The 11,709-nt window shown below is 45.9% G+C and overlaps 1 protein-coding gene across 1 annotated transcript; it reads right to left on the reverse strand.

Annotated features, from left to right (window-relative positions):
- Window positions 1–567: 567 nt before the first annotated feature.
- TMEM125 (transmembrane protein 125) lies at window positions 568–11,585 on the reverse strand. The gene is made up of 2 exons (XM_028733814.2): window positions 11,412–11,585; window positions 568–3,390 (listed from the first exon to the last, which is right to left on the reverse strand). The coding sequence occupies exon 2, from the start codon at window positions 3,087–3,089 to the stop codon at window positions 2,418–2,420; it is 672 nt and encodes a 223-aa protein (XP_028589647.2). The 5' UTR covers window positions 3,090–3,390; window positions 11,412–11,585; the 3' UTR covers window positions 568–2,417.
- Window positions 11,586–11,709: the final 124 nt, after the last annotated feature.

Raw genomic sequence — 11,709 nt, forward strand, 5'->3', positions numbered from 1 at the left:
CAAATTGCCTACTAACTTTTCACAAAGAGAGACAATGTGTGCATCTTTTTGCATATTTACTCAGAAGTAAATCCCAGTGAGATTATTTCTAAGTAAGCATAGAGGTTTTTGCCATGTTGGAAAAATCTTGAAGGATATACTGTGGCATATATTTTACTGAGTTTTTGCAGTAAATCCACAGCCTTATATCAAAGCCATGCCTAATCCTTGGAGCATGAAAAAGTGTTGTGTCCTTGGCTTTCACCTTACTTTGTGCGATATAAAGAACGGGAATATGACTTTGAAGCCTTGGACTTGTGGGCTTTTACCTTAAGGTTTAATCACAGATGGTTTCTTTGAGGACATGTGAACACAACTTAGATGGCACTTATAGTGTGGGGGCTGGTAGGGCAGGGGTCATGGGAACATGGTCTGTTTGGGATGCCAACATATTATTCACTAAGGTATCCTAAAGAAATTTGCTATGACAGCACCTGGACCTGAATAATAGGTGCACTTTTAAGTTTGGGCCTTGAACCAGTTTGGTGAATAACTGCATGTAGCCCACACTCCTAGCAACAAACCCACTACAATTTCTATACTTTATTTCACATTGGTTTTCAGTGCACACATGATCAAATGAGATTTAAAAGGGGGAGGGAGACTGACCCAAGCATCATTATTCCCTAGTTACAGCACTGGGGGAGCTGACAGAGGCATTAATAGATGAGACAAATGTATCGTACTGCAGTAGAATAATAATAAAGGACTGCTTGAGACTTGTATGAGTTAAATCTCTTGCAGTTCATTTCCTCTGTAGGTGACCCCACTACCACCATGACATTTCACATATCTCATTTCCTTACATCTCCTGTAAAAGAAACTTGAGATTTTGTATTTGGATTGGAAAAGGAAATATTAACTTGTTCCTAATTTGTATTATTTACTGTTGAGTGCACAATCTGGAGTTTCTTTGTACAGAATACCTAGATTCTCCAGTTTGCATACTGATGGCATACACTTGTATGGTTTGTGTTTGGTATAAGGGCAAATTGTGAAGGTGTAGCCTTCTGCCTTGCTGTAGTATATCGTGGGAGACATTGCCATGCTTCTGCTTCTATTGTAAGCCTTTCAGTGATCCTGGCCCTTTAAAAAAATTATATCAGCTGTTGCAAATACTGCCCTTGCTCTGCCTGTTGAGCATCAACTCATTCAGGGCAGAGGCTGTGGATTCTGGGCTCCTTTATAAATCAGGGCTTGGGGGTCACCTCAAGTTAAGAATTGATTCAAGCTAAAGAGATATGGTTACACTAGTGTGGGGAAACTCAGTTGGGCACAATTGTGTTCACAAAATAAATTGTACCCACTGATTTTTTTGTATCCACATTTGAGTCTACTTCAAGACCTTTTGGGAAGGTGCTCTAGATGGAAACTGACAGACAGAGCAAGCCTACTTGGCTGTTAGCTTTGATGATTTCCCTTACAGAGAGGTCTCTTGAGTAAGCAAAGTAGTTATTAATTCCTCATACTCTATGAACTAAGTCCCCCAACGCCAGCTGTATTCGCCACCCATACATTGATGCTCGTCTTGTATACATGCACACATTCCTGGTATCAATTGCCATAGTCTTGTTTCTAACCCTGAGTATCCAGGGGCATTCAAGCCAGGAAATGTCACTCCCATCCATGTATCCTGCTATCAGGTGCCAGTGCTGGGTAGTAAGGGTGTGTGTGTGCGTGCCTGCCACTGTCTTCACTGTTCTGGCGAGGACAATAAAACTGTTAGGATATATGCTCCATGCAGCTTAGTTATCCCTCAGCCTCCATGTAACTATCCATTCAAAACAGAACTGTATGCATTCCATGATAATGACAATCACATCACACAAAAACAAGGTTTGGGCACCAAATTCCATTTCCGTATAATTGCATCATTCATTTTTGTAAAAGTAAGTAGACCTTGGGGCTGCAAAGATAAACATTAAGAGGTTGGGAAAATCAATATAAATTATTTTTTTAAAAAAGAAAAAGGTTGGGGTAATGCCTGGTGCCACTTCAGAAATGTTGGAGAAACTAATTAGTGAAACAAACATTTGTGTGTGAGAGAGACACTCTATCCAAATTGAACAGCCTCTAGTACCATTTTCACTGTTGTGCTGGAAAAGCCTTTCTTTGGAACGTTGACTATTTCCACACTTTTATCTCCCAGCACTCCGTAGCGAAAACATCTTTATGTGTTGTGGTCTCTGGCCAACAAGCCCAGGCCGCTATCTCGGCAGCACAGCTCTGCAGCAGAAATTCCGGCACATTGCTGAGTGCAGCACAGGAAGACGCATCTGGGCCAGGCTGGTTGTCGTAAAGTGCAAATGCCAGTCCAATATTGAGAGTTCAACCCTGCGGTCAAAGGCGGCGGCAGCCACTAGGCGTTTACTTGAGGGTTAAATAAGATTTGCTGTGCTAGAGGTAGGAGCGAGCCGCCGGTCGGCCGAGATGCGTCCCGAGATGGTGAAGAGGGTGCTGTTGTCCCCAGCGTCCCGGTTTGGAGGTACAGCTGAGCAACAAGAAGTCCACATCAAGTAGAGCAGCAGGCTGAGCAGGATGACCGCTCCGGAGGCTGTGAGCACAATGCCACTGACAAACATGCTGGCAAGGGGGCGCTGGGCACTTGGGTTGCTGCCAACGCTGGTGGTGGAAAGCGCAGTGAGGACTGTGCCACACACCAGCAGCACCAGGGCTGTCACGAGCAGCACCGCACAGTCCGAGGCACCGCCGCTCTTCAGTAGCGCAACTTGCTCTCGGCTGCGAATGCAATTCATGTCCTGGATGGCCGAGCTCAGCAGCTGCTTCAGTAAGACCAAGAGCGCCAGTAGGCAGAGTGTTGTGCCCACTGCCAGCCTCCATTCCCCAGAGCGGCTGCTTGTACTATAGAGCAGTGCAATGCCACCTACCCCACAGGCAAGGATCAGAGCCACAGCTACCCCATAGCAGACAAATGACTTTCTGGGCTCCTGGAACCACCATAGCTCCACATGTTCCTCCAGGATATTCCTCTGGATCCGGCTGGCGTTGGCTGGGGGTCTGGGCACACCCAGCGGCTCTAATTCAGGCATGCTGGACACTGGATTGGCTCTTACATAAAGGTGGGTCGTGCAGATGGAGCTGCCGCTTCAGCTGGCAAGCCTGGATGGGTGTGACATTTCCCAGCAGGAGAGGGCAGCACCCTTCACTTTTTCTTCCTATGTGAGGGAGCAGTGCCAGAGCCAAAAGCCTGCAGCCCGCGTATTACTGTATGCTATCGGAAGCGCAGCACAGGAGGAATGTAGGACTCCTCTCTCTTGAAGCCAAAAGTGAAAAGCTGCTTCAGCCTTGTAGCTCATTTGCTTCCAAGCTCACGGGGATCCTGGCACATATCTGAAAAAAGAAATGACGACAAAAGGTTACGAAATGAAGATTGCCTCTAGAGGGAAGGGACCCACCTCCTTTCCCTTGTAACTCCACTCCCGGAGTTCCAAAGAAAAAAGAGTCATAAGGAAAATGCCACTCCCTCTGGGGTCAGCTAATGTCCATGCAAGTAAAACCTGCTTTTTATGGGCAGGGCAACAGCCCTGTCCATGCCTTAGGAAAATAAATCAAAATTCTGCACTTTGCCAACCCTAGCTCCACGTGCCAAGAAAAGCAGATTTCTGCTTTCATAAGTAAATTGTAATTTGCACTTGAATTATCCATATGAAAACAAACCAACCATTTGGACAGATTTTTCTTGTTTTGCAGAATCCAAATCATTCTGTCATAGAGAAGCTCCAAAACTGTACAGGAAATGCTGTTCTCATCTCTGTCTCAGCCTTTATTGATTTTACCATGCGCTACACACCCATCTTGAGGACAATGCTATCTTCACAGTGCTTAGAATCATTTTGAAAAAGATGAATGCTGTTATTCCTCAGGATTCTGAGTTCTATTCTCTGTGTTAACATCTGTGCTGGAGTGAGGCAATTGGGTATTGCACCCAGCTTTGCTTATGGCACGAAGACGAGAGATGGAAAAATAAATAGAATTGGGCAGTTCTTTCATTAGATAATGGTAAAGGGTGAGTAGCCAAAGCAGAAATCCAAGTTTTGTGATTTCTTCCTTTAGTTTATTTTTTCATATTTAAAATATACATGATATCATATGCTGTCACAGAAGCAATGAAAAAACAAAACACCTTATCCGAGACTGTTCAGAACTTTCCAGTCAATGTTAAATAACTGCCAGAAGACTGCTTCCAGGCCCCTCCATATTTGAACAAAGATAGTCTAGACAAATATGCAGCTCTCTCATGTGTAGCTACACTTAATCTGTTTTAGGGCTATTCTTGCTGTTTCACATGTACAGAAACCTGCACAGGGTCCTATTGTCTGTGGAGAGAAATAGCAAATGGAGAAATCCACTTTATATGTGTATTGATCAGCACTGGATGCTACTGAACATGGGTACATATCTGCTTTCTTGGTCCAGTGCATTTGGTTATTACGTCATTTTTATAGTTGCATGCAACACCTGGTTATGAACAACTCTCTGGATTGGGGCCAAAGATGACCTTGCATTAAATCCAGAACTACTAAAATCACAATAATCATCATCTTATTTGTATGCTGCCTTTCCACAAAAGAACCATTTTGCAAGAAATAAAAATGAACCACATCTGAAAAGCAACCATTGTAAGAATAATTCCACAATAGCATAATAAATAACAGCATAACTGCAAATCTAAGAACATACAAAACACATTTCAGTACTATAAATATAGCAAGATTACATTAGCAGCATTATACCTCCTAGCAATACCAAAAATAACAAGGGATCTTGACAGTTTTGCCTTGCTCCTCCATTCACCTCTCCCAAGATATTGCTCACAGTCCCTCTCCAGCAGGTTTCCAAAGGCAGGAGATAGCTGGAAACGGGGGAGAAACTAGGCTTTCTTTCACCCACGTTAAAGACTTGGCAAAAAAACGCAACCTATGCAAGTCTGCATACATATGCTTGCACACATACACACAACCTCAACACATTTGATCTTCAAAGAGCAGAAAAAGTTCCCATACAGGGGGGTCTTTCTTATCGGGTCTATTATAGCAGAGCAGCACAAGATTGTACTGAAATCTTTAAAAAGTTGTACAGTGGTACCTCGGGTTAAGAACTTAATTCGTTCTGGAGGTCCGTTCTTAACCTGAAACTGTTCTTAACCTGAAGCACCACTTTAGCTAATGGGGCCTCCCGCTGCCGCCGCGCTGCCGGAGCACAATTTCTGTTCTCATCCTGAAGCAAAGTTCTTAACCCGAGGTACTATTTCTGGGTTAGAGGAGTCTGTAACCTGAAGCACCACTGTGGTACCTCAGGTTACACACGCTTCAGGTTACAGACGCTTCAGGTTACAGACTCCTGATAGCACTGATGGCTAAGGAGATTTGGGCTTGAAGAGGCAAAGAGAGAGCTGGGTTTCACATATGATTTTTAAATCATCATATTCTACTTTGCGGGTTTTTAGTTCATTAGCACCTTGGAGAGAACGTGAGGCAAAGTAGCAACATTTATAGATGATGCAAATGGTTCAAGATGATTGTTAATAAACTGATTTTCAAAACAATCTTCAGCCATTGTGGTTTTTCAAATCTGTTCACAATATCCACGGGAAGCAAGTAATTTAAAACTGCAGGCAAAATCACAGCTTAAAAAAGCAGATAAAACAACAGCACAAAGTTAAAGCTTCAAAAGAGTCAGCTAAAATAAAACCCAGGGGCAAACCCACAATGAGAAGTTAGATTTTTGTAGTGTGGCAACACAACTGCAAATGATTGCAAGAAGAGAGTAAAGAGGTCAGTAGCAGCTAAAAATTGCAGTACGATTCTATGCATATTAGTTCATCTGCGCTTACTCCCAGGTAAGTAGTTACAAGCCTGCAACCACAAGGTTGCTTAGGAGCAAAGTTGTGGGAATGGCATGGGGAAGAATACCTTCGTCATGTATCCTACCCTGCTACCATTCAAGAAAGATAAATATTGCTTCTGCACGCTTAACACCTAGAAAAGCAAATCAGTTGCTAGAGATTATTAAGCAAGACAAATCAAAGTAGTCCCCAAATACCAGCATTGCTCCTATACAAATTCTGCCTACCTCGTGAATCTTAGTGGAAGATAACAGGCCTGGTTTAGGTGCAGAAAAAAGCAACCAAAGTAAGCAGAAATATGCAATACCTTTCACATGACAGCTTATGAATGTAGGACTACAGTATGCAGAGTAGGCAGCTGGAAAGTTGTAAGCAGTTAGGTTAGAACTTCTTATCAATAAAAATCAAGAATGGTTTGGAAAACAAAAGGGAAAGGTGGTATTTTGTATAATACTAGAGTTGGTGATCATTCTGTGAAATAAAGGCACAATTTTTTTATAAAAAAGGCATATCTTCTTGCAAAATACATGCAATATGTGCAAAAATAGCTGGTTCCTTAGATGCTCAGGGTATTCAGCATAACAAATAAATAGTAGAAGCTAGCAATCTTCAGAAAAGTATTAGCAGCCTCAGTTGCTACACTTTTTCAACATCTGACCACAAGGACTAAATTGATGGACCTCATTAAAGCTACCCCTGCAATAAAGCTTCTTCCCAGTGGATACTTAAAATGAGACTCCATCTTCCACAGGGCTGTAAAAGATCCTTCTTTGAAGTGATCTTCCACATGGAGGCCTTCGCAATGACATCCCACTTCCAATGAGGATTAGGGTTGCCATATTTCAAAAAGTAAAAACCAGGACACGCTGAAGACCCCCAAATTGACTTGCCTAAGATCCAGGACAAAGCGCAGCCTTTTGGAAATTCCCCCCAGGTGTCAAATCTGCCTTTGAAATCCCAGTAATGTCTGGGAAAATCTAGACATACGGCAGCCCTAATGGGGATGGGTCAATGGGCCCTCATAAGCAGCACCCCCCTCCAGGAATTCTAATAGATTCCACTCACTGGTGCTGCCATCTTGGATCTCCCCTCAGCAAGCTTGCCCCTGGTGTCCCTGTCTTGTACGAGTACCTGCCTTGTCCGTCAAAGCTTAGCTGCATTAGGGCTCCTGGATCAGATCGCCACAACATCCCTCAGCTGAGCTGTGCTCGCCTCTGGTGCTGGCAGCAAGGATAGTGGCAGAGGGCAGGGATCCCACACAGTAATAAAGCCCCATTCACAGCACCAGCCTCACATGGTTCCTCATCAGCATCTGCCTCTTGTCACCAACTGGCTCTCCGGCTTGTTGAACAATAGATCCTTGCGTCAAGGCTGCCTTAACCCTTGAGGCGCAAGTCTTTGTCTAGGAAGAACGGAGACCTGGATGGGGTGCTAGGACCTTCTGTGTAGTAAGCTCTCTCTCTCCCCCCCCCCCCGCCCCACTGCTCAGATGCAAACCATTTGTCAGTTGTCTCTACATGTAACCACACGTAAACACCTTGCTCTCCTGACCAGTGGTGGAGCTACCTGCTGTGGCACCAGGAGCGGTGTACATTTGGGGGTGTGGCTGGCACGCGTCTCAGGGGCGTAGAGCACCGCCCGCGGGGTGTAGAGCGTCACCCGTGGGGTGTGTGGTAGGCAGCGCACATCCCGGGGGTGCGCAGTGAGCGCCGAGCATCCCAGGGGGGTGGGGGTGGCTGCGATGTCACCCCCCTCGGCATAGCACCTGGGGCGCACCACTCCCCATGCCCCCACCTTCGTCCGTCAGTGCTCCTGACGTCTCCCTCCAGGGAATCTCCAGGAAATGGCTTACTTAACAGACAGAAAAACTACAATCCCAAGCAAGTGCATCCCTGCCAAGGCAACCTTGGAATATCTTTGCAGCCTCTACAGCTACAAACTTTGTTTAGACAGATATTGAAAATGGCAGGAACAGAATGGAAAACAGTCATTTTTATTAGTAAATGCAGTGCTTGCTAAATCTGCATGCTGCCCCTTAATCTTCTCAAAGCCACTCAGCTTCTTGCTGTCTACCTTTTGCCTCGGACTGACCTGTATTTTACGTACTGTATAGTATAGTACCATTTGTGACTTTATAGCAGGAGTGGGGAGCCGGTGGCTCTCAGGATGTTGTGCTACAACTCGCGACATCCCACAAGACTGATGGAAATGGCGAGATCCACAGGCTTCCAATTCCTCTTACAGAGCAGGATAAGGAACCCTTTACAGCCTGAGGGCCAGAAGCCAGAGGTGGGCAAGATCAGAAGCAAAAGTAGGTGGGGCCAGAGGGGTATTACTTTTTTAGGATATGTATATTTTTATGTATTTTTTTATGTGAATCATTCGATATGGTTTAACAGTACTTATTCTGTATGTAAACTTCTTCGAGGTGTTTTGGATAGTAAAGCAGTCTACACAGTGGACGCTCTGGTTGCGAACGTGATCCGCGTGGGAAGCACGTTCGCAACCCGCAGCGTCTGCAATCCACAGCGCCGCGTCTGCACACGCGCAGGTTGCAATTAGGCACTTCTGTGCATGCGCGAAGCGCGATTTAGCACTTCTGCGCATGTGCAAGCACTGAAACCCGGAAGTAACCCGTTCCGGTACTTCCAGGTTCGGCGCAGTGTGCAACCCGAAATTGTGCAACCCGAAGCGTCTGTAACCCGAGGTATGACTGTAAATGGAATTTTTTAAAAGAGTGGACAGAACAACAAATAAGTAGGCCTCATTCCACATATGAGTAGGCCTCATTCCACATGTACACGCATCTCTCCATCTCCCATCCAGACAAACAAAATCAATCAAGACAGGCCTAGGGCACAGTCCAGCCAAGCAAAAGCACAGAAGGAAGGTGTGGGGTAGGACCCATGTGGGGTGTAGCTTAGGGAGAGTCCCAAGGCTGCATTTGGTGCCTGGGCCTGAGGTTCCCCTCTCCTGCTGTAGAGTACAGTGGGCGCTCGGGTTGCGAGTGTGATCCATGCAGGAGGCACATTCGCAACCCGCAGCGTTCGCAACCCACAGCGCCATGTCTGCACATGTGCGGGTTGCAATTTGGCGCTTCTGCGCATGCGCAAAGCACGATTTAGCACTTTTGTGCATGCATGAGCGCCGAAACCCGGAAGTAACCTGTTCCAGTACTTCCGGGTTTCGGCGTGTCCGTAACCCGAAAACACGCAAACTGAAGCGTCTGTAACCCAAGGTACGACTGTATACAGGAATGTGAATGACTGAAGACAGCCCTTGTGGAGAGGGAGCTTTGCATCCCACTGTCTAAGCTGGCAGAGTTTAAAGCTTCTTGCACAATAAAGCACCATCTTACTCTCTTACCATTACATGTCTGTGGTGGGGAAATGCCAAACACTGGTAGGAGGATATGCTAAAAGTAGAGCAACACAATGCTATGATGCATTTTCATTACGATTTTTCACTGTCAAAGCTGCCACTTGAAAGTTTTCACAATAAATAAAATCCCTTACCTTCATCCTCTTTTATCCTTTTTTAAAGGGCCTTTTCACAAATATGGTTTCCCTGTACCGCCACTGGTGTAAGGGGGAGAAACTCTCTCGCCTTGAGATGCGCATCCCATTGGAAGCAATGCAGTCCAGAGAAATGACACCTGCATATCTTGTCTCTGCATTGCATTCCTTTCAATGGGAGGCACTTCGCATGTGCATCCCAGCCTGAGGGAACGTTTGCCCTGTTGCTTTGGCAACAGAGGCATGCACACTCTTCCTCTGGCATCCACCTTCTTACAGTTTATTCATCCCCTTTTGGCGAGGAATGTAAAAAATGGATGAAAAAGCAAGGCATCGTATCAGAGGGCCCAGAGATCTCCACAAAATGCACCACTACCCTGTTTCAGCTCAGCACTAAAGATAAGTGCGCTTTGGAGATATAAGTCAGGTATCAGGACTGAGCATACGCAGGAAATGTGGCTCATGGGTCAAAGCGAAGTGAGGTCTAATCATACGAGCATCTTACTGTTAAAATCCACCACTATCTAAGGCTGCAATCATATGCACACTTACTTAGAAGTCAGTAGGAGTTGCCTCGTGAGTAAACTTTTAAACATGCATGGGTCCAGGCTATCTTTAAAAGCCAGTTTAAACTCTTGTTGCTGCGTCAGTTAAGAGATCTGGAAGATGTTCAGTAAAAGTACTACTCCTTTACAGGGAACTAAGGGGACAGCTAAAAATCCCTGCTCCTCTTGTAACAGATCCCCTTTATTCTGGCCAATTGCTTAACATCTAGATCAGTGGCTACTTGAGCCTTGCCTTGGCAGAACCAGGTGGTCAGAGAGGGGAGGGGCCTGATCCAGACACAGCCTGACCGTGTCAGGCCAAGCCTGACAGAGCATGAGATCACTGTTAAAACCATAAGGAGAACAGGCTTCTTCAGGGCACGTTGCCAGCTGAGGCTGCATTGATGCAGAAATCAAAGCTCAGTGACTTCTAGGAAGACCAGGAGGAGTTGAATAAATTCCCCCACCCTCTGCGTGCAACACACAAGCCTTTCCATTCTACCTGTGTGTGAAGTTTGAACTCCTGGAGGAACAACCGATTGTACCCTGTGGATCCATGGGCAGAGGCATCCAAGTCCACGGTTCCATCCACGTCACTTATATGCCAAGCAGGCGAAAGAGCAGCTGTGTGCTCTAAGCGGTACTTGCCTGGGATCTGTGCTGCTGTTGGCACACGATGGCTTCTAAGACACTGCTTGCTGTGTTTGGCTGGATTGCCTGCGGCCAGGAAGGGATTACAGTAGCCAGCTTGGATTGCCAGCTATTCAGCATTAACCCATATGGGAAAGGACCTCTCGCACTCCTTCTCACCCCTTCCTGCTTTTAGAACCGTAGAATTGTTGAGTTGGAAGGGACCCCCACAGTCATCTAGTCCAGCCCTCTGCTATGCAAGAATCACAGCTAAGTCTATGGGGCTACTGAACAAGGGCAGACATAGTGGAATGCTTCCAGGCACTTTGAGATCATGTTGTATTAGAATGGTAGAGTTTGAAGGGACCCTGAGGATCATCTAGTCCAACCCTCTGCAATGCAGGAATCTCGACACACAGTCCCCCATCCAATATGAAACCGTACCAGACTCTGCTTAGCTCTGCAAATCTGCTAGCAGTTTCACAGTTGCAACAGATGTTTCCTAGGAAGCCATTATTAAATGAAGTTAAAATAATGGTGGTGGTGGTGATGATCTGAGGAAGAGCAGCTTTGAGGAAAGACCCCGTCTCCTTTCCACACATCCTCATATCCTGAAGGTATCTGAGCACAAGGCAGCACACCAATCCCTCAGGAATGCCTCTAAACATAGTTGTAGGCTAACAAGGGACGAGCAGTGTGTACGTGTGGAATTTGAAGAGCTTCCAATCCCACGCCAAGCCTTGACTGAAAGGGAAGATGACATTATGTAGTGGAGACAACCAGGTAATTGCTGGAAGGGACATCAGCTTCACTCACCTAAAGCTGATTCTTCACAGAAGATGCTGTAGCAAGTCTTGTTTCTTTTGCCTAAGCTCTCGGACTTGCCAGAATGCTGGTATCGTCTTCTCCTGCTATTATACTTGACGGATGGGACACTTTTCATGCTGTGGCCCGAGGATAAAATTAAAATCTATCTTCTTCCCTCCCTGCCTGCGTCTACCTGTCAAGCAACAGGTGCAAGTCCCACCTCCTTCCTCCGCCTGTCCTAGCCCAGGTGCCGCGTCTGATAGGCTCGTAGCACACGCTGACCTTTGCCCAGGCAGGTACATTCTCC

Source organism: Podarcis muralis, chromosome 5 (genome assembly GCF_964188315.1).
Source record: "Podarcis muralis chromosome 5, rPodMur119.hap1.1, whole genome shotgun sequence".
NCBI classification, from domain to species: domain Eukaryota; kingdom Metazoa; phylum Chordata; class Lepidosauria; order Squamata; family Lacertidae; genus Podarcis; species Podarcis muralis.